Source organism: Pinus tabuliformis, chromosome 3_2 (assembly GCF_031772625.1).
Source record: "Pinus tabuliformis cultivar Carrire ecotype Pingquan chromosome 3_2, CPIR1, whole genome shotgun sequence".
Classification (NCBI taxonomy): Eukaryota; Viridiplantae; Streptophyta; class Pinopsida; order Pinales; family Pinaceae; genus Pinus; species Pinus tabuliformis.
This window is the reverse complement of record NC_142302.1, coordinates 6,360,888-6,384,604: the sequence shown is the minus strand read 5'-3', so window position 1 is coordinate 6,384,604 and position 23,717 is coordinate 6,360,888. Positions and strand designations below refer to the sequence as shown.

The window sequence follows — 23,717 nt, the reverse complement described above, 5'->3', positions numbered from 1 at the left end:
CCTTCTTGTTCATTGGAGCTTCTGATCAATGCTTCCTGAGACAAATATTAAGATCATTCAAAGCTTGATGTTGTCATCAATGACAACACCATTCAACATAAAGGATTGTAAATTTTCATTTTGGTGAAAAAAAGTTGATGTTAAAGAACTTAATAGCTCATTTAGATGAATAAACAAGGGAGCAACAATGATAAATAGGCCTAAGTGAAACCCTAACCACCATGATTAAACCTTGTTTGGATATACTTTTAGGGATCCATACTAAATAGTACTGAATCATGTTTAAAGATACCCTTAGGTAGCCTTAGTCTATGTGTAACTGATAGGCTGCCCAAGTTTAATAGGCTTAAAAAGCATGCCCTTTTTCTAGAAGCCATAAGTTCTAGCTTGCAAGTTAGAATAGGTATGGATTGTGTCAATGCAGAGGTTTTGACAATTCTTTTAAGTAGTTATGCATCATACTTCTGATAATGTACAAGGGAGATTTCACTTCTCAAAGTTTAACTGTCAAGTAAGGAGTTTAAGAACTAGTTAAACCTTGATTAAATGGGCAACGAATATGTTTTCCATAACTCAGGTAAGCTACTATAAATCAATGTTGCGAACATTGGCATCGGGATAAAATCGGCAAGGGTTCGGAAAAACAAAAAATCGTAAAAATCGGGAAAATATCGGTAAAAATCGGCAAACATCGGCAAAATCAAGATACAATCAAAATATCGGTAAAAATCGACAAACATCGCGCAGGCCAAAAATCATGATTTCAAGATAAAATTGGGATGTTATCGAGATGTTCGCAACTCTGCTATAAATACCCATTGTACATCTCACCAAAGGCTTCATTGAATGACATAATAATCTATTATTCAGTTCTGAAGGATTTCTTCCTATTATGTGCTGTGCAGGGTGGCCTGTTTATCACTTCTGAGCTTCTGGGTGCACCCATTTTTACTTCTGGCCAAGGGGTTCCTATTTCTAGATTTTATGTTCTCATATTGCTATGTAAGGTGCTATTGATAAAATATATTATCTGGTACTTCTCTGTTACATAATCGTTGTTATTCAATCTTGAGCATATCAATCTGAGTACTTTAAGGCATTTTTCCATTATAAACTTATTTTCAAAGGCCAATAAATTTTGAGCCAAAAATTGAATTTATAATATACCCCTGCCAAGTTGTGGATTCATGAAGCTGCTTGATATTCATGTCTGTTACTTTTTTCTGGGAATAAATAAAAGTGGGATGCCATTTTCAAAGTTGGCTCTGGTTAAGCCTTGAAAAGATGCCCATCAAGGAAGCAGGTCAGCAAACATGCCCCACAGAGGTGAGGCAAGCAGTTGTAATGGGTAAATCATGTGTGTGTGTGTGTATGTTCAGTTTTTTGTCCTAAAGAAATATGTAAAGGTCTTTGACTCAGACAACGTGTACCTGAATTCTTCAGTGTCTCTTTTGAATATGTGCCATTTGTTATGGGTGGATCATGTGTGCATGTGCACGTGTATGTTCAGTTTTTAGTCCTAAAGAAATATGTAAAGGTCTCTGACTCAGACAACGTGTATCAGAATTCTTCAGTGTCTCTTTTGACTTTGTGTCATTTTTTTTCCTGATCGGTTTCTGATCATTTCACACATGTTCACATGGTTGTGCATTAGCAGGAGATGCAATGGACTATAAACTTATGCTCACAGTCAGAAGTGGGACTGCCTCCAATCTTGGAAGCAGAAGACCGGATCACTGGATTGGATTACTTGATAGAACAAGAGGCATTGATAGTAGGGACGTCAACTGGGGATCTTGTGTTGGTTGTTCCTACTTCCAATACAGTAGACGTGGTTGGAAAAGTTGAGGGTGGAGTTAAGACCATATCTTCCAGCCCTGATGGAGCACTTCTTATTGTCGCGACTGGTTTTGGACAGCTATTAGCCATGACTCAGGATTGGGATGTACTTTATGAAGTTTCGTATGATCTGGACAATAACTTGGAGGTATGCAAAAGTGTTATGAATATCCATGTTTTGGGCTTTATGATGCATTTTATAGCTGTGTACTTATCTATAAGACTTTTTTTAATCTTGCAACTTTTGTCTCAAATCTAGGAGCTTTTCTCTTATCGTACAGTGTATAATACACACAACACACTTCAAAAATATTATTTTTCTATTAGTGTTTGCTGGATAAAAATTAAAATAGAAAATAACTTTTCAGAAATAGAGTTATATACAAATTTGTACCTTAGAACAAATTTATCCTTTATCCTCGCAATTTATACCACTAACATTTGCTGTCAGACTTTCACGTCAGGGACTACAGCAGATGGGATTTCTGGCTTATCCAGTCCATTTTGTCAAGTGCGGGTTTCATGGCGAGGAGATGGAAAGTACTTTGCGACATTGGGCTGTTCAGGCAATTCTGAAGGCTTGCAGCGACTCAGAATCTGGGAAAGAGAGTCTGGGACATTGCATTCCTCTTCTGAACCTAAGGCTTTTATGGAGGCAGCTATGGATTGGATGCCCAGCGGAGCCAAAGTGGCGGTTGCTTGTAATACAAGCAAAACTAAAAATTGTGCTTCAGTTGCCTTCTTTGAGAAAAATGGCCTGGAGAGAGGTTCATTCAACATATATGGAACAACAGAAGCCAAAATTGACATGTTGAAGTGGAACTGTAACTCGGAGCTGCTTGCTGCATTGGTGAGATATGATGAGTGGTCTAGCATCCAAATTTGGAGTTTTAGTAATTATCACTGGTATCTGAAACAAGAATGGAGGTACTTGGGAAAGAACAAGTTAATGTTTGCCTGGGACCCAGAAAGACCAATGCGTGCTATTTGTTGGACTGCATATGGATTAGTTCATTTGCTAAATCTCTGTTGGAGCAGTGCTGTTTATGATGAGTCTATAGCCATTGTGATTGATGGTGTGAATGTGCTTGTCACACCACTATCTTTATCTCTTGTGCCGCCTCCCATGTCTCACTTCAATGTCAAGTTTCAGTCTGCTGTTCAGAGTGTCGCTTTCACTTCTAGAGGCTTAGAGAGTCATTTGGCTGTAGGACTATCAGATGGCAATTTAAGTATTGTGAAATTTCCAAATATGGATATGTGGGATCAGTTGGAAGGCACTGTATATGAAAGTGTAAATGTTGATCCAGGCAGTCTTATTAAAATAGAGTTTGGTGATCTCAGGCATCTAACATGGTTAGATCCTTATGTTATTCTTGGGGTAATGCATTGTGATGGTGATCAGCCTTCTTTATATTCAGATTTCATTTCTAATAACTGGAGAAAGTGTCCTCTAATGGGTGAGAGAAATAATGAAGTGAGTATCCTTGTTGAAATGGAGCTTGTTTGCAACAATGTGGAAGAGGTGGAGCCAGGGTGTTTGTCATCTAGTGGTTGGGTTGTGAAGTCATCCATGCATACTGTTATAGAAAGCTCAGTGGTAGCCATTGCTGCAAATCCTATGACAAAATGTGAAGCTTTCATTCAACTCGGGAATGGTGATATTGTTTCATACATGTCAAAAGAGGGAATAAATATTGCACCTGCAGAGCTGTATAAAGAAAAGCAGTCAAATTTGAAGGGTTTTTTGTCATATTGCCCGTGGATGCATGCTATTCCTATTTATGATTATGGAAAGTTGAAGGTCTTGATATTTGGACTTGATGAAGATGGCAGATTGCAGGTGAATGGTCAGGTAATTTGTAGTACCTGTACTAGTTTTGCATTTTATGCAAGTGCTGCAGGCAAGGTACAAGAGGTGGTAACCCATCTTATTTATACTACAAGGCAGGACGTGCTCATTGTGGCAAATATAGATGAAATATTCCATGGAGATGGACATTATGAGTCGATGGGAAATGGACAGTCACCTGTAGGTTTTGGCAACAAGCTGCAAAGTGAGAATAAAATTATCAGGGAAGGAAATAATGATGGGCTCAAGGTATGGGAAAGGGGGGCAAAGTTGATTGGTATCATCAATGGGGATGAAGCTGCAGTAATCTTACAAACAGTTCGTGGGAACTTGGAAACAATATATCCACGAAAATTGGTTCTTCTAGCCATTGCTGGGGCTTTGGTAGACAAGCGTTTCAAAGATGCAGTTTCATTGGTCAGGCAACATAGGATAAATTACAATATAATAGTTGATTACTGTGGTTGGCAATCTTTTGTTGAAGCAGCCTCTGAGTTTGTCCGGCAAATAAACAACTTAAGCCATATCACAGAATTTGTTTGTGCTTTAAAGCATGAAAATGTTATGGACACACTATACAAAAGCATTTTATTGCCAAATCACCAAGACAACAAGATAGAGTGTGGTTCTCAGATTTTCTTGTCAAATACAGATTCTCCCTTAGAATATGAAAATCGAACTATAATTAAGAGGCTTGCACCAGGAAATGAAATTGTAAGCAAGAATTGTAAGGTACGGGCTGTTCTAGAGGCAGTAAGGAAGGTGCTTGAAGTAGAGGTTTCAAAAAGCCCTGCAAGGGAATTGTGCATTTTGACCACATTAGCTTGTAATGATCCCCCTGAGATGGAAGAAGCATTAAAAAGAATTAAGAAGTGGCGTGAAACAGAGATTGCAAGTACTATGAATGAGGTGGATGGTGGTCTTGATAAATTACATCTAAGTGCAGAAGAAGCTCTGAAGCATCTTCTTTGGCTATCAGATCCTGATGCCGTATTCCATGCAGCATTGGGCCTTTATGATTTGCATCTTGCTGCCATTGTTGCCCTGAACTCCCAGCGTGATCCTAAAGAGTTCCTTCCTTTTCTGCAGGAGCTTGAAAATATGCCTTATCCTGTCATGTGTTATACTATAGATTGCAAGCTGTGCCGGTATGAGAGTGCCCTAAAACATATTGCTGCAGCAGGAGATGCTTATTTTGAGGAGTGCTTGCAGCTCATAAAGAGCAATCCAAAACTTTTTGCCCTTGGCCTTGACATTTTCAAGGATGGTGGAAAAAGGGCTGTTATTCTGGAAGCTTGGGGTGATCATCTGTTCAGTGAAGAAAGATTTGAGGAGGCTGCTATGGCATATTGCAGCACTTTTTCTTTTCAGAAAGCTCTAGGATCATTTCGTGCAGGCGGTCTATGGAAAGAAGCATTAACAATGGCTGGAATGCTAAGGTTGACAACTGATGAGATTTCAAGTTTTGCCAATGACCTATGTGAAGAGCTACAAGCTCTAGGAAAGCCAGCAGAGGCTGCAAAAATTGCATTAGATTACTGCAAGGATGTTCAAGGTGCCGTAAACCTGCTTTTAACTGCTCGAGAATGGATGGAGGCTTTAAGGATTGGTTTTTTATATGACATGGGTGAATTGGTAAAATCTCAGGTTAAACTTGCAGCTATTGAATGTGCAAATTCACTCATATTGGAGTATGAAGAAGGTATAGAGAAGGTTGGAAAATATCTAGCACGTTATTTGGCTGTCTGCCAACGGCGGTTACTTCTTGCAGCCAAACTGGAAATAGAGGGTAAGGCAAAGGAAGATATAGATGATGATACATTTTCAGAAACCAGCAGCAATATTAGCGGAATGAGTGCTTACACACTTGGGTATGAAGATTTCTTTTGCATTTTCGTGCCTTCTAGACTTCATAATTTTAGGTGCTGTTAATTTTTTTAAATAAATGATAATTTTTTATTTTTTTCTAAATTGCTGCAATGTCAGGTTGCTATGTCTTGGCATCCTTGAATCTTACTGCAATTTTCTTTTTAAAATTCATGAGTGCTTACTTCGTTATCTGCTATTTTCTGTTCTGTAATATCATAATATGTATGCTTTGCCTGTGATTTGATGCTAATAAAACTTGGTATTACCCACTCATGGGTGGTTGCTTTTAAGCCAATGCTCTAGCTGTTTTGAGTTTTGCAATTTCCCTCTGTAATTAAGAGTATATAGGGAATTTTCTGATAATATGGGCTGTTTCCCTTGCATCCATAGAGATTATCTTGCACAGACTGACAAGGTAATAAAAAAATGGTACAAGGAGTTTGAAAACTAGGTTTTAGCTGGTTAAGGCCCATTTTATATTCAGTGCACTACCCCTCTATTACTGAAGGTCAATTATTGCACCAGTCCTATAACTACATAAGAAATAACCAACTATCTTTAAGTTTGATGGGGATTTTACTTCTACTGACAAGTTATCCAAGGATTATCTCAGTGGTCACTGATTTTCCCTCTGTTAGGCTTTATACTAATTTGAGCCTGCTAATGGTTAGTTCACTTAGATTTGGTTCTCTAATCACTGACTAACAACTCTGTAAAAGCTTGCCTTTGCCACAGACCCTTTTCTCAAGGAACTTAGTGTTGTCATTATACTTTACAGTGTTACTTCTTTGGTCATGTCTTACCAAGACTGAAATTTGAAAGCTTGTTTAGTTATGGGTATGATAGATGGGATTTTTTGACCTCTGTTTGGAAAGATACATTTCGCTGTTGAGTGTAGTATTTTTTTCCTCTAAGCTATATGGTGTAATTTATGTTGGTTATTAGTCATGACCCTGGTGGTGTTCGATATTGTAGCTTTACATGGATCTTATATTCTAGTTCTTTTGTCTTGGGCTGACATTGTTATGAAATATAAATCTAAAGCCTTATTCCAATACGTGGGTTTATAATAGTGTCATTTTATAGAAATCTAAGCCATATACTTCAATGTAAAATGATCCCCCTTTTTAGATGGTGAATGCTGTTCTTTCTTATCTGCACTTGAAAGTTTGGGTCTTAAATATTTGGTAAGAAATCTACTTGAAGCTCTGTAAATATCCTCAACAAAGATCCGTAACATGAGTTTTAGTGTTATCTGGGTTAGCGGGATTGGACCAGTCCACAATTATATTGGTTTTGTCCTGAATCTGTTGGTTCCAACCAAAACTGGCTGAACTAGTCAAGTTCAATTTGAACCAGCCCTGCCCTGACCGATCGCATCTGTGGCTCCATTTTGAGCAAAAAAATGAAAAAGAAAGAAAAAATACCTTGCCCTCCCCAAACCTAATCTAAGCTTATATAATGATACCCCCATCTATTTGCCTCGCACTCTTCTCTTTGATCCATTGTGAGCATTTATTTCGAGGGCATGGAGCTGTGTTGAAGAGAGTTTCTTTAAAGCAAGCTTGGAGGATTAAGGACAGAAGCCAAGGCAAAGAATGATAATGAGGATTTTGATGAATCGCCATATGCCGTAGTGATTTGTAATTTTGTTGTAGCTCATAGTATGATATCTTTAGAACTCTGGAGGCTTTTCACAATATTGGTTGTGTGGCTATGCTGCAATATACAAGGCCTGGTCACATTCACTGGATGCCAATTTCTTCTAGGACATTGGCATGGTCTTGAATACAACTAGTGTGTGGTGCTTATGAACCTAGGCTATCATTACAAGAAGCACCCCAACTTGCCACTAGACCACAATACACTGGACTAGAGGCTGTTAGAGCCTCAATGTTTATGTGATTTGGTTCAGATATGTATAGCACTCTATATTCACTGTTACATGCTATATACATAAGAAAACTTTGCATATTTGGGCTTTGATGGTTTAGATTTATATGGTAATATGTCCAGGTATATCCTAGGGAAAACCCCTAGGCACGTGCCCTTATTCCGAGGATGATACCTAAGGTAAACCCTAGATTCGTTAGGGCACAAGGTGAGGTGAAACTTTCATAACCAATTAAATTTTGGCGCCGGTTTTGACTCGTGTTCATGCCCTAATGTGATTATCTATATGTACATATGTAACAATCTTTAGAGCTTTGATAACCAAACCAATTAAAAATTTTGGCATAGGTTTTGACTTGTATTCATGCGCTAATGTGATTATCTTCATGGATATTCAGAGCTTTGATAACCAATTAAACAACACATACCTGCATAATAGCATATATATATATGTATATAGGTTTTGACTTGTATTCATGCCCTAATGTGATTATCTTCGTGGACACCCCTAGGCTGGCCTTGACCTTGTTTGATGGAAATTGCCATGTTCGAGAGCCCAAATGAGGATGGTTGTCACTGAGATGAGTTAGGAGGGCTTGCACAACATGCCTTGATGCCAACACTTACCTTGGATGGTGCCATGCCATCCTTGCATGTTGTAGGAGGGTGATATAAGCCTTTTTGTGGACGCTGTCATGGTGGAGGAGGCGCCTTTTGAGGATGTGCCCATGCACTTTGATGATTTATTGGAAGGAGGAGCACTCAGTGTACCTATTGTAGCAGCTACAACCACCCTCCAAAATTTCTCCTTAGCTTCATTTTGGAGCCTCCCTTCCAACTTTTTCGAGGAGCTTGTCTTGCTTCATCAGGTTCACAAGCTTCAGTGTTTTGCTTGCACAAAGGCAACTTGTCGATCATAGCTTGATGCATTCCCCTCACAGGTTGTTCACTCGGACTTGGTCTAGCTGCAGGTTGAGCAACTTCCCCAAGAAAATTGCGCATTTCTGGAGGGAAACCAGCCTTCCCTCCAGAAATTGTGCAATCCTGTCTGGCAACCTGCTGGGCTCCAAGATTGTGCAATTCTGCCAGTCAACACTCCTAGCAGGAATTGCGCAATTTTCTCTAGAAGGGCTGCGGAGCCCAGAATTTGTGCAAATTTGGGCAGTAGTCAGTGGCTCTGCCCAAAAATTGTGCAAATCTCTTGGGCAGTCAGCCCAGCTCCTAGCCAAAAATGCGCATTTCCTTCAAGTAATCGAACAACCTCTTGCATGTGCAGCTGAGTTGATCGGTTCCCTCCGGGACCGAGCAAAACAGACTTGCATGCTTGGGCTACTTCTCCCAAGGCAACATGCAAAGGCATCCCTTGTTTCAGGGATCTTTTTCCAACAATTCGAGGTTACATGCAAGGATCATTCCAGAAACCTCCCACCAAGTGTTGCTTTCCCTAGATTTGTGGCATGCACGTCACAACCTCGATGTTATCAAAACTCATCAACCGAACACTGCAGAGTTCATTTCTCACATCAACCTTGCAGCTTTGACATCCCACATCACATCTAGGAGTTGTCGGCACATTCAACACAAGTGCTTTGGGGTAAGCTCGCTTCCCATGCCTTGTGTTGCATTTTTGTCGCTTTTTGTGTTTTCACTTGTGTGAGTACTGTTTGCTTGATTTTAGTGAGCGCTTGCTGTCGTTTACATGTATATTTGCTTGCCGTAGCACTGTTTCAGTTTTCGTTGCTATCTCACTGCTGTCGCATTCATGAAATTGTTTTTCACGAACGGTCACGGACTCGGTGACTCGTCTCACCCACATGCATGGTGTTTCGTTTTCTGAATCGGTCATTCGTCGTTTGCATGCATTATCATTCACTTATGCTTACACTCAGTATCACCATGCATTCGCACTCACATTCACTTTTAGTTGCCTGTCGGCGACTCTGGGCCGCCTTGTCCCGAACTCTGCTTCACCAAGATAGCATTGCGCGATCCTGAGAGGGAAGGGTCTGTCTTCCTCTCAAGAAATGCGCATTTCTTCCTAGTGACTGTCCCCCAGGACTATTTTGCACATTTATGAGGGAAAGTGACTGCTGGCCCAGAAAATTGCACAATGCAGTCACTGAGCCTGCAACCATTGCCAGTTGAGATTGCGCATTGCGTAATTCCAGCAGTCAACAGCTAGGCTGCACTGTGCATTGCGTAGTTCCAGCAGTCAGTGAGTCTCCCAGCAGCCCAGACTGTGCCTTGCGCAGTGTTCGCAGTCAGTTTCTCGACCTCCTGGCCGAAATTACATAACCTTCATGATCAATCACACAGGTATGTTGCAAGTCAGTTCTCAAGTTCATTTTGGTTTTCAACTGACAGATTGCTTGCCATGAGTGTTGCCATGTCTCTAGGTATTGCAGGTGTTCATCTACCTCTCAACAGTGCAGGTGCAATGGTTTCCAAGAGGGCAGAGTCGAAGACACTGCTCAGAGCACACCTGGAGATGCAGTCGATCAAATGTTTATGAGCTTGCCTACTCACGAAGACATCAAGTTGTTCGTACACAAGAACATCAAGATATCACAACGAGTAGCATCATGAATAACAATTGAAGGCAACATACCAAATGCAGCGAGCGCAACGAATGTAATGAATGCAAGAGGAAGGTTGTTGACAACACAGAGGTGGAACAAAGTTGCAAGATCAAGCAGATCCACTGATGATGAAAGCAACTTGGGAGACTTAGGCTATGAGGTGATGATGTGACATGAAGATCGTGTGAAGACAGAGAATGGAACAAAGAAGGAGTTGCATGTGCTGAAGCAGCAACTCAAGGAAGAACATGAAGCTGCACAGACAAACAAATGAGTTGCAGCAGGAACAGGAACAACAATGGGTGCAACATGCACTCACGGATGAAACTGCGCCTGTACAAGTTAAAGATCCATCCCAGTAGCTGGCACGGAGCAGACATGGTGAGCAGTGTTGTTGATTGCATGCAAGGGATTCAACAACATGCATGTCATTGTGCACATGCATGCAATCCAACCCATTCAACACACTCACCAAGGCGAAGATAAGAAGCAAGTCCAATTGGAGCTGAACATGTACTTCAGCAAGTTGATGTGCATGACCACCAGCACACATTTGAAGATTAACATAGACACTATGCATCAATGTGTGCTGGTTCAGCCACACACTTGAAGATCATGCACATATTAGCAGACGAGTTGGATGAAGGGGCCGAACTAATGCACTGGTTGCAACGGAGGCAAGAGTTTGCTTCAGCAAGATGTCACCATGAGGTGCATGCACACCATCACGGACGACCAAGCTTGGCATCAACTCACCACCTTCACCATCACAAGCATGTCAAAGAGTTGGTCTCATCACAACGGACCGAGTGTCAGTGATGTCTTGCAAGACTTGCTCAAGCCATGTTGTCTCACATGAGTACATGTGCATTGTAATGTTGAGTCATGTCAAGTGTCAATAGTTGGATGTAACAGTCATAGAGTAGGTGAAGAGTCATGAGGGTAGTTGAACGATCACAAAGGGGAATGTCAAGGGTCACCCCACCCTTTTCTATAAATACTAAATAGTCCCTAATAACTCATTGTAGGGGCTTTTTGGTTAGCCAAGTTTCTGATAAGACTATCTTGGAAAGAGCTTGAATAGTATTGTAATGCGCCTTGGTTTCTCCATTGCACGGAGCTAGTTCATCTCTTTGGAGGAGCAGGTAGATGTGGCTGTAACGTTCCACTGTTAGGGCTAGCGGGTTTACATGGATGTATTGTATGATTGGTACTTACACTTCTTTATATAATAAGAGCCAACACGTTTTCACACATGTATTGTATATGTTGTAAGGTTGATCTTTAACACTTGTAATGCATGTTGCTTTAACCTGTGTTCTACATCTGAACTATTTCATTTGTTGTAATGCATAATCTATTAATGGAAATGTGTTGTTAACGCTGTCCCGTCTGTGTCGACTTTTCTGTCGTACATCAGACAAACCTCTCATATGAAGCTCGCTGTAACAACCATTGCACTCATTTGGACAGATCCGTGAGTGCTATATGTGTTATCTTACCTTGTATGTTGTGACTGACGCATTCATGTGGACTGCTTCGCTGGAAGCTGTGTATGTCCTATGTGTTGTGTGTTCCTAGCCGAGTTGGGACTGATCCCTTTCAACCTGGAACTCACCTTCACCCTCATCTCAACCCACTTATATTAGAACCACTCATACACCTTCCTTGATTCACTGCAGTGGTCACACCCTTGCTATTGAAAAAGTTATCTTACTTGCCTTTGTGCGACATCGCGGTCAAGGCATTACCTTACGACCCACTGCTGGGACTCCAACACCAAAAGGTCTGAGGTTGGATTGGGACTTCTTACCAAGGAGATCCCCTTACATGTTGGTGGGTCCAACACTGTCAACATTCTGGCACTAGAAAGAAGGTTAGATGACAAGCTGAGTCCTCACATCTATTTTGAATCTCGACACATCTATCATGACTAACTACTGAGTTGCTCTTCCGAAATGTATGTCTTATGGAAACAATTTCATCATCCTAAAAGAGCTCTCGGATAACTTGTCTCATAAAACATTTGATGGTGGAGGCTACGTAGCCTTGGTAAGGCACGCAGTTGGTGTTGTAGGCTCATGCGAAAGACATGGATTCTTTGAAGAATACATGAGCTGCGCGCTGTTCATCTACACGCTTTAAGGGCACCCAATGCACTGGTGTGCCACGTTGCTCGAAAAATCCATTCATTCTCTTGCTCATCTGGTCGCTAAGATAGACCGTGCTTTCAATCACTTCGACCGTCAAGCACTCAACAAAGAAATTCTGAAATTACGAAAAGCACCCGATGAATTCGTTGAACAGTTTCACACACACTTTTGTAATCTTGCATACTGAATCACGGAAGATGATATTGATTGGCTATTTCTTATTGGAAGATTTGAGTATCTTCTTCACATATTTGAACCCTGCTCAACACACTCTGGTGATGGAGCTGCTCAATCGCAGGCAGGTACAGTTGCTGTCACAAGTGACTGTCCGCCTTCATATCATCCAACAGCTCCACCACTGCAGAGTGATGTCGGAGATCATACGCACCTCGGTTGAACTCTCACATCCTCCCACCCCACCTGCTCTTGATATTTGCGTAGATTTGGCTTGCAAGCCTGCTGGTTGTCACATGGACTCGTTCCCTCGACCTCCATCCTCGTGTTCTGTTGATCCTCCGGATTGTACTGTCTTGTGTTCTTCCATTTCGGACTCCTCACATGTTGTGAACGAGGATCAAGCTGTAGACGGAGTTGGTGTTATGCAAACAACCTGCGCCATCATTCATGATGAGTGTGTGCGAGAATCTAAAGAAGAACCTGCGATGAAGGGTGACACTCTTCCGATCGCTCCTCATCCGCTTCATCCTGACATCCCTTGTGATTCTGCCACTGTTGATTTTCCTTGTGAAAACTCATTTCCGGATGCTTCTACTTCCGATCATTCACAGGACACCTCAGATGTCAGTCTGTCATTACAGTGCGGAGAGGACACATCTTCCTTGGAAAATCCGTTCAATCTGTCATTTATCTTTCTTGAAAACACAGAGGGTGAACATCTTTGCTTCTCATCTACCCCTCTGCTCGATTCATCAAATCATGAGGATGTCGACAAACATCCTGAATTTTTTGATCTTGGTTGTCGTGATCTATTCACTTCCTCATCCGATCATGATGTTGATTCAACTGTTGTTAATCTATCCAAGACATTGGTCTACGATGATCTATTTGTCCACGAGGTCGAAACCCCTCAGATTATCGAGGCACTTCAGCCCGAGCTGATGGTTATGTTAGGCCCTTGCTGTCCTGAGGTTGGTCTCACTTCTGGTCAGGAAATTGTTGAAACACTCCAGGCTCCTCATCACTCTCTGCGTTGCACTAAAGATCAACCAAAACCCAGATTTCGCTTCCTCCACTCGAACTACACAATCCCATAGCTCATGCATTGGAGGAATCTTACATAGCAAGCACACATGCACAACACAAGTGGTCTAGCTTTCTCACGTTTGCTTGCATGTCACAATCAAGAGAATGCATACACTCAACATCTTCATGCAGCGAAGCACAACATCATGGCAGTGCCACAGAATGCCTGTCATGCACTTTCACTCATCTTTGTTCTGTGGTTGCTTGTAAGCTCGGAGTGTGTTTGTCTTCATTGTTATATCTTTCTTGTTTGCTGGTTCGCACAACTGTCTTGTTCGTGAACCATGCTTTCACCAACATGGGTCAACCAATGCGCCGATGGATGCATTGGAAGTATCACTTCAAGTGAGATGACCCATGCACTGTTAGCTTAGGAGTAGGAGTATTGTTTGCCTGCTTGCTTGTTTGCTTACTTGCTTTGCTTTCGCTTTTGCTTCTACTCTTGCTTTGCTTTGTTGTTTGTTAGTTCACTTGTTTCATTTCATAGGATAGTTTCGCATGAAACCATGTACAACTCTTGAAGCAAGCTGGGTAAAGTACAAGAGGCCTTGTGCTACTATCACTACTTGGTTATCTGTCATCTTGCCTCTGTATGAAGAACTTGTTACTTTTTGTCCATGATACTTCGAAGGAAAAATACGTATTGTTCGAAGCGAACCTTGGTGAAAACATAACGCTTGTGCGCTAACTAGTGTCACCTTCTCTAGTCGGTTGTTTTTGGGTTAACCCTTGTCAACTCAATCAATAGAGTAAGGTGAGGGGGAAAACCTTAACAGGCACGTTAGAGATACAATAAACTACTTTTGTGCTGGAACAACCTCTTCTGCTCTCAATAAGTCGGGATCCCTCTTCCGCCTCTAAAATGAATAAGTGCTATGCATAGTGAAAAATGAAAAATGAGAAAAATGAAAAAGTGAAAAAGTTAAAAACAATGAAAATGAATAAGGCGAAAGAAGAGAAAGGCTTCCTGCGCAGAGAGGTGATGCAAGTAACTTTGTCGGGGTACTGACCAGGCTTCCTGGCAGCAGAGCCATGCTTGTGTTCCTATGTGACTCTGTCGGGGTATTGTCCAGGTCTGCTGGCAGCAGAGCAACACTAGAGATGAAACCAAGACTCTGACGACTATACTGCTTGTGCATCAATATACCCCTCAACCCCAATTGAAACAACTGTGTTGCCTTGGCTTGGAATGTGTGTCAATCGACCAAGAGCTTGGCAGATGCTACATCTTACAATCAAGCTAGCGTGGAAACCAAGAGGAGCTGAGAATTGAACAATACTTTTGAAGGTGTTAGACTTGCTTTTCACGAACAAGGCCCATTCAGAGAGCTGGAGTTCTACCACTGTGTCATCAAGTGTTGTAGCTGCTACAACCACCCTCCAAAATTTTGCCTTAGCTTCGTTTTGGAGCCTCCCTCCCAACTTTTATCAGCAGCTTGTCTTGCTTCATCAGGTTCACAAGCTTCAGTGTTTTGCTTGCACAAAGGCAGCTTGTCAATCACAGCTTGATGCATTCCCCTCACATGCTGTTCATCCGGACTTGGTCTAACTGCACGCTGAGTAGCTTCCCCAAGAAAACTGCGCATTTCTGGAGGGCAACTAGCCTTCCCTTGAGAAATTGTGCAATCCTGTATGGCAGCCTGCTGGGCTCCAAGATTGTGCAATTCTGCTAGTCAACACTCCCAGCAGGAATTGCACAATTTTCCCCAGCAAGGCTGCTCAGCCCAGAATTTGCGCAAATCTGGGCAGCTGTCAGTTGCTCTGCCTAGAAATTGCGCAAATATCCTGGGTAGTCAGCCTAGCTCCTAGCCAGAAATGCGCATTTCCTTCAAGCAGTCGAACAACCTCTTGCATGTGTAGTTGAGTTGACCGGTTCCCTCTGGGACCGAGCAAAACAGACTTGCATGCATGGGATGCTTCTCCCAAGGCAGCATGCAAAGGCATCCCTTGTTTCAGGGATCTTTTTCCAACAGTTGGAGGTTAGATGCAAGGATCATTCTAGAAACCTCCCACCAAGTGTCGCTTTCCCAAGATTTGTGGCATGCGCGTCACAACCTCGATGTTATCAAAACCCGCAGATCTCATTCCTCACGTCAATCATGTAGCTCTGACATCCCACATCACGTCTAGGAGCTGTCGACACATTTAGCTCAGCTGTTTTGGGGTAAGCTCGCTTCCCATGCCTTGTGTTGCATTTCTGTCACTTTTTGTGTTTTCTCTTATGTCAGTACTATTTGCTTGATTTCAGTGAGCGCTTACTGTCATTTACATGTATATTAGCTTGTCCTAGCATTGTTTCAGTTTTCGTTGCTATCTCACTATTGTCGCATGCATGAAATTGTTTTTCACGAACAGTCGCCAATTCGGCGACTCGCTTCACCCACATGCATATTGTTTTGTTTTCTGAATTGGTCATTCATTGTTTGCATGCATGATCATTCACTTATGCTTACACTCAGTATCACCATGCATTCACACTCACATTCACTTTTAGTTGCTCGTCGGCGAGTCTGGGCAGCCTTGGCTCGGACTCTACCTCACCAAGAGCCTCACCAAGACAACATTGCGCAATCCTGAGAGGGAAGGCTCTGTCTTCCTCTCAGGAAATGCATATTTCTTCCTAGTGACTGTCCCCCAGGACTGTTTTGCGCATTTCTGAGGGACAGTGACTGCTGGCCCAGAAAATTGCACAATGCAGTCACTGAGCCTGCAACCATTGCCAACTGAGATTGCGCATTGTGCAATTCCAGTAGTCAGTAGCCAGACTAGACTGTGCATTGCGCAGTTCTAGCAGTTAGTCAGTCTCCCAGCAGCCCAGACTGTGCCTTGCGCAGTCTTGGCAGTCAGTCTCCCGACCTCCCGGCCGAAATTGTGCAACCTTCATGATCAGTCACACAGGTATGTTGCAAGTCAGTTCTCAAGTTCATTTTGGTTTTCAACTGACAGATTGCTTGCCATGAGTGTTGCCATGTCTCCAAGTATTGTAGGTGTTCATCTACCTCTCAGCAGTGCAGGTGCAATGGTTTCCAAGAGGGCAGAGTTGAAGACACCGCTCAGAGCACACTTGGAGATGCAGTCGATCAAATGTCTATGAGCTTGCCTACTCATGAAGACATCAAGTTGTTCGTAGACAAGAACATCAAGATATCACAACGAGCAACATCATGAACAACAACTGAAGGCAGCATACCGAATGCAGCGAACACAACGAATGTAATGAATGCAAGAGGAAGGTTGTTGACAATAGAGGCAGAAAAAAGTTCAAGAACAAGCAGATCCACTAATGATGACAGCAACTTGGGAGACTCAGGCTATGAGGGGACGACGCGACATGAAGATCGCGCGAAGACAGAGAATGGAACAAAGAAGGAGTTGCATGTGCCGAAGCAGCAACTCAAGGAAGAACATGAAGCTGCATAGGCAGACAAATGAGTTGCAACAGGAACAAGAACAATAGTGGGCGCAACATGCACTCACGGATGAAACTGTGTCTGTACAAGTTAAAGATCCATCCCAACAGCTGGCATAGAGCAGACATGGTGAGCAGTGTTGTTGATCGCATGCAAGGGATTCAACAACATGCATGTCATTGTGTGCACACATGCAATCCAACCCATTCAGCACACTCACCAAGGCGAAGACAAGAAGCAAGTCCAACTGGAGCTGAACATGTACTTCGGCAAGTTGATGTGCATGACCACCAACACACATTTGAAGATTAACACGAACACTATGCATTGAAGATTAACACGAACACTATGCATCAGTGTGTGCCGGTTCTGCTGCACACTTAAAGATCATGCGCATATTAGCAGACGAGTTGGATGAAAGGGCCGAACCAATGCACCGGTTGCAACGGAGGCAAGAGTTTGATTCAACAAGATGTCACCATGAGGTGCATGCACACCATCATGGACGACCAAGCTTGGCATTAACTCACCACCTTCACCATCACAAGCATGTCAAAGAGTTGGTCCCATCACAGCGGACCGAGTGTCAGTGATGTCTTGCACGACTTGCTCAAGCCATGTTGTCTCACATGAGTACATGTGCATTGTAATGTTGAGTCATGTCAAGTATAAGTCAAGTGTCAATAGTTGGACATAACAGTGATAGAGTAGGTGAAGAGTCATGAGGGTAGTTGAACGGTTACAAAGGGTAATGCCAAGGGTCACCCCACCCTTTGCTATGAATAGTCTCTCATAACTCATTGTAGGGGCTTTATGGTCAGCCAAGCTTCTGATAAGACTATCTTGGAAAGAGCTTGGATAGTATTGTAACACGCCTTGGCTTCTCCACTGCATGGAGCTAGTTCATTCTTTGGAGGAGTAGGTGTGTGTGGCTGTAACGTTCCACTGTTGGGGCTAGCGGGTTTACATGGATGTATTGTATGATTGGAACTTTGCACTTCTTTGTATAATAAGAGCCAACATGTTTTCACACATGTATTGTACCTGTTGTAAGACTGATCTTTAACACTTGTAATGCTTGTTGCTTTAACCTGTGTTCTACATCTGAACTGTTTCATTTGTTGTAATGCATAATCTATTAATGGAAATGTGTTGTTAACGCTGTCTCGTTCGTGTTGACTACTCTGTCGGACATCAAACAGACCTCTCATATGAAGCTCGCTATAACAACCGTTGCACTTGTTTGGACTGATCCGTGAGTGTTGTACGTGTTATCTTACCTTGTATGTTGTGACTGTTGCATCCGTGTGGACTGCTCTGTTGGAAGCTGTGTATGTCCTGTGTGTTGTGTGTTCCTAGCCGAGTTGGGATTGATCCCTTTCGAATTGGAACTCACCTTCACCCTCATCTCAACCCACCTGTGTTAGAACCTCTCATACACCTTCCTTGACTCACTGCAGCGGTCACAACCTTGCTAGTGACAGAGTTATCTTACTTGCCTTTGTGCGACATCGCGGTCAAGGCATTACCTTACGACCCACTGTTGGGACTCCTACACCAAAAGGTTTGAGGTCTGATTGTGACTTCTTACCGGGCAGATCCCCTTATATGTTGGCGGGTCCAGCACGATCAACAGTACCATTTCATCACTTGATGGAGATTGATCATTCGTGGAGGATGACGTTAAGGTGGAGAGTCTTGTTTCCCACATGTGTGGGGTATTTTTGGCATTTTTATTATGTTTTTGAGCTCTCTCAAGGTCGACTAGTGGCCTTTGACCTAGTTGAATGGTTAAAGCAAACTTTTTAGGGCTTTTCTTTTAAAATTATGGAAAAGTGAACACTGTCACTTTACACTGTCCATCATCATCATTCACACACTTTTCTCTCTTAGAAGTCCGCACTAGTTATTGGTCTCTTTCAATGTGATTTTTATGGAGGGAATGGGGAGACTTCTTTGGGATTGATTGAAGAGATTGTTGTGGAATGGTGTAAGTTGTCATGTTTGTTTTCTTCCATTTTGCATGTTTTATTATGTGAATTGGCATTTCTATGCATGCCATACTAAAAATCTTAATATTTTTCCTTGAACTCCTTTGTTATGACCCAATTAAAAATGAATCCTTGACTCAAGCAAAATCACTGATTTGGCAGCTTAAGTCTTTTCTATCTTATTTTAATGCTTAGAGAGTGATGTTGATGATGAGGATCCCAATATAGGCAATGATTTTGATGATACATAGTTTTTTGTTGTGGCATGATTTTTTCTTTTTTAAATCCAAAATTTGAATGTTTTATGTATATTTTGGTTGACTGGTTTTGTGGTCCAGTTTTTTCCGTTTCTGGTCTAGTCCAGGTTTTTGGGGTTGACCAGTTTGATGACTGGTCTGGTTCTAAAAACATTGGTTAGGATCTGGGTTATAAAATGGATAGCCTTTTTTTTCACAAGTATAATCTGCAAGCAGATTGTTGTTTTGGAAGTTATAGAGTATGTATTTGTGTCTGATTTCTACAGCTGATGATGTCTAAAACATTTCGTTCCTTTTGACTGCCATTTTTAAGTACAGAATCTTGAACAAGAATTATCCTGGCTTCTGATATATAGAACAGTTTTCTCTGTCCACTACTATGATCTAAGTTGATCACTGGTTTCTCTATAGGGGATTGCTTTTGGATAACTCCTAGTGAACAGTGGATGGTTGCAAATCAGTGGCAAACCTGCAATTGAATTTCTCTCAATTAAGGAAATCACTGTGCTAATAGTTATTTTTCTCCAGTATGAATTTTGTTGCCTATCTTAAGCAAATATTTTCATCTTTTGAAACTTCAGAATTCTGCAGACAGATTCACATCTTCTGGGAAGAGCAACAATTAAATACAGATGGAGAATCAAATTATAGAACAATATTTAGCATTGTAGCTTAAGTGTTAGAGCTCTGACAAAGCAATATTTTATTATTTCGGAAAAGTCAGTAGTTTAAATTATATGCGTAATTGCAGGATCAGTGTCCAGAAAACCGTCTGCCAGTAAATCTGTATGTTTTTATGGTAAGGATTAGCACATATTGAGTGAAGAGGACATGCTCCATCACACAAAATGGGTCTTCAAAAGTCGTGTACTAATTATTTTAATGGTAGGAACAGTAAGACATCAAATGCATCTGGTAACACATCAAGCACCGGAAGCCATGTCAGGACGAGAATACGAACACGTCGCAAGGTTCATGGAGGGAAAATTCGTGCTGGCAGGTTGACATTATTTTTAGATTTTAATTTTGTCTGGGAAAGATTTCTATGGGCTAGATATAATACTAACGTTCTTCCTAAAATTTGATATTCATGTCATGGCAGCCCAGGTGAGGAGTTTGCTCTTGTGGAGCACTTGCAAAGCATGGTCCTAAGTAGTCGTGCTCAAGAGGAATTGAAGCTTCTTTTAGAAGTATTGCTATTGCTTGGAGAAGAAGATGTGGCCAGAAAGTTGCAATATTTTGCAGCACGGTACCAGTCTTGTCAGCTAGCTGCTGTTAAAGATGCTGAAGACAAACTAGCAGAGGAACAAGCAGATAACTGCAGGTACTAAAAATAAAAATGCAGATAATTCAAAGAAGGTAGGTGTCTCTGACACGCTTTGTTGGCAGTGGGAAATGCTGTCACCCCCCTAATTTGTATTGTGTCAGCACAATGTAGGTCATACAGTCTGACATTTTCTCTATCTACAAACCAAGAATATGTGTTACACTACTTGGTTTTAGAATTGTAAAATCAATGGGTCATATAATCTCTGACGCTTTCTCGATCTACAAACCTAGAGTATGTGTTCCACTTCTTGGTTTTAGATATATTGTATTATGAACTGTGGAAGGCATCTCATACGAGTAGTTGAAAGGTTCTTGTGAATGCTTTTGATTTTTCATTTTGCTTCGTCCAAGATCCCCATATCATCTGGTCAATGATACTAAAAAAATTATAGATATTATTCCTTCTAAATGTGCCCAGAAAATTGCTATACACAGGTCACCTAGTGTTAACCCCCCTTGGGGGCATATAATAATCGAATCATACTATGAAGCAAATCATACTGTGGGTAAGCACATAAATCATACTCTGAAACAAAAGACTGTTGTGAGGTATGGTAAGGTGAAAGGGATATCAATAGAATATAATGTTGCAGATGTAATAAAATCATTGTCACCTACATGGGGCTCTTTAGAAAAGCCTCATGTCCAAACTAGAAACGATTACAAATGTGTTTATTCTCTTGCTGGTTCAATGTATGCATTTATAGCTCCTTGTAGCTTCTAATGCTTGTGGAGTTTCACAAAGTCATTGAAAAATGCTAGCAGGTCCTAGAAGCGGTGATTTAGATGTGGGGATTAGAGGTTAAGTGGTCAAACCACCATAACAACCGGGAGGGGGTATTATAAATGAATGACATGATGTAAAGGTGTGTGAAGGTATGTATATTATGCGACATGAATAATATGTATTATGTATCTATTACTCATTTTCTTTATTTCCACCATCATCATTCATTTATATCAATGCAAATTCATCCTAATTTTCTACATGGTATCAGAGTGATATGCACCCCTGGGAGGGTGCGAAGATTGCAGTCAAAAGGTTCATTGAAAGAAGATGTCAAGAAGGAAAGTTAGTGTGAAGTCAATATAATTATTTTTATATAGGGAAAATCTATTTAAGAGATTGTTTAATTGGAAGCTCTAGAAAATTTATTAATAGTAATCGAAAGTGGGGAAAATCACATGTCACTTAAGTGACAACAGGGAGCAAAGATATCAGCGCAACGAAGCAAAGAAAAAAAAACCTGCCTCCTTGTTAGGGTCCCACCCTAACCCCCTTATTTATGTAATGGGATCGAGTCATAGTCAAGAGTCAATAAAGCCCATATTAATAATTGTAAGTGGTTAACCCGCAATTAATGACGGGACCACAATTAGTTGCAAATGGGCCGTAGTATTAGATAGATGGTATTAATAAAACCCATGGTATTGATCCATGGTATTGCATGTATGAGTCATATATAAAGGATAGAGACTCCCTGCGAGGAGCATCGTGTCTTATTTTGAATCGAGCTTTGCTCTGTTGGAGGTTGCCCCCTCGAAGAGGCCAGTGAACATTGCTTTCTGAATAATAAAATGTTTGTTGTTATCTCTCATTAATCTATGTTATGTGTATCTTCTTCGCATATTCTGTATTTGGGTATCTTTTTGCAGGTTAAGAGCATAACAAGTGGTTTCAGAGCACTTTCCAGGGCCGGTGGGATCTCCATTTCTTAGCAAATTTTTTTTAGGCTAGAGACGTGTTCCGACATCTTTAAACCACGGGATCTGTCGTTGAGCGCATAAACCTGCGGATTTGGGGAGGCATGCACGTAGGAAATACAAGAGGTGGTCATGCTTGTTGGACTCCCTTGTAACCCCTGTGGGTACCCCTTCGAGTAGTAGCGCATTAGACAGAACCGCACACGGACTGTCTTCCAAGTCCCCTCTGGGTATATCAGAAGCCCCCTAGGTTCCCTGGAAACCTCGCCATAGATAAACCGTCGGCCGTCTTGCTGCTACAGTAAACTGAGAACAGCACTTGGAGAGATTACTCGCCCGTACGATAGGGTAGTCAGGTTGTACGGCTAAGGGTACGATTGATCCTCCTTAGTTAGAGCCCTGAAACATTGGGCCGATTACTACTGCCAGACCCTTATGTATATTGCGATCTGTAGCACCTGACACTCCTCGAGACCATAGTTCCCTTTTCTATCTTGGGATCACGCATCATTTCTGCTAGATCCGCTCGTGCAAAGCGGTACAACAGCAACAAACATCAGTCCTGCAGTTTCGAGTTAGCAGACCAGCGATTCCGATCTATTCGATCCATTAGATCCGCAGCAGCAGTATGTTCCGCCACCCAGAGCTATTCGATCCGCCATTCAGATCTCTCAGATCCACCAGATCCGAGTAGTTGTGTGGGGTTCCTATACCCGAGCATAATTTTCGCAGGGATTTTGGCAGCATTTACATTTTGAGGATTTGGCGACTGCAGTATTCATAAGGAAGGAGTAAGGACGACGAGCTGAGCACGGTGGTACCATTCAATTCTTACTGAATTTTTTTTTTGCCGGTCCCAAATCTCAAGAACATCTGATCAGTGCATGGTAGAAACTAGAGCTCAAGCTATGGCCAATGAGAAGATTGACAAACTTGAACAAACCTTGCAATCCATCCAGAGTCAACTTGACAGACTATCTCTCCTAATTCCAAAGGGCAAGGAGGAAGCCCACGAGGAGGCGTATAATGGCAATGGACATAGTGAGGGTGAGTCTAGCCACTCTCCTCACGTCTGGCGCACCCACCAACAATCCCGTCAACGATCTCCCAAGTTGGATATGCATAAATTTGAAGGTTCTCACCCGGCAGCATGGATAGCACAAATGGAGCAGTATTTCAATCTGAATAACATCTTAGATGATGAGACTCAGCTTATGGTGGGGAGCATGTACTTGGACAATGAAAGGTGGCAATGGTGGGAATGGCATCAATGTTGCAATGGACCTTTTCGGGTTTGGACCAACTTCAAAAAAGCTCTTACAGACCGCTTTGACCAGGAATCTTCTTTTTTGGGTCGTCTTACTAAGCTCCGACAGACTGGCATAGTGGATGAATATATTACAGCCTTTGAAGCCTTAGCCTTCCGCACTTGGGGTCTCTCAAATGTGTTCTATACAGAATGTTTTATCAACGGTTTTAAAGAAGCCATAAAAGCCCAAGTCCTACTGCACCACCCTCCCACATGGATGGAGGCTTGCAAGGTAGCTCGTAACGTGGAACGTGCGTTAGCAGCCCAGT

At 41.9% G+C, this 23,717-nt stretch overlaps 1 protein-coding gene across 1 annotated transcript in view; it reads left to right on the top strand.

The window, feature by feature from the left end:
* LOC149179542 (elongator complex protein 1-like) overlaps positions 1–20,770 on the top strand; it is a 62,529-nt gene extending 41,759 nt beyond the window's left edge. The window contains 5 exon segments of the mRNA XM_089415686.1: positions 1,658–1,987; positions 2,291–5,562; positions 20,002–20,106; positions 20,209–20,421; positions 20,423–20,770. Of these exon segments, the coding sequence (XP_089271812.1) occupies positions 1,658–1,987; positions 2,291–5,562; positions 20,002–20,106; positions 20,209–20,421; positions 20,423–20,519 (4,017 nt within the window). The 3' untranslated portion in view covers positions 20,520–20,770.
* Positions 20,771–23,717: the final 2,947 nt, after the last annotated feature.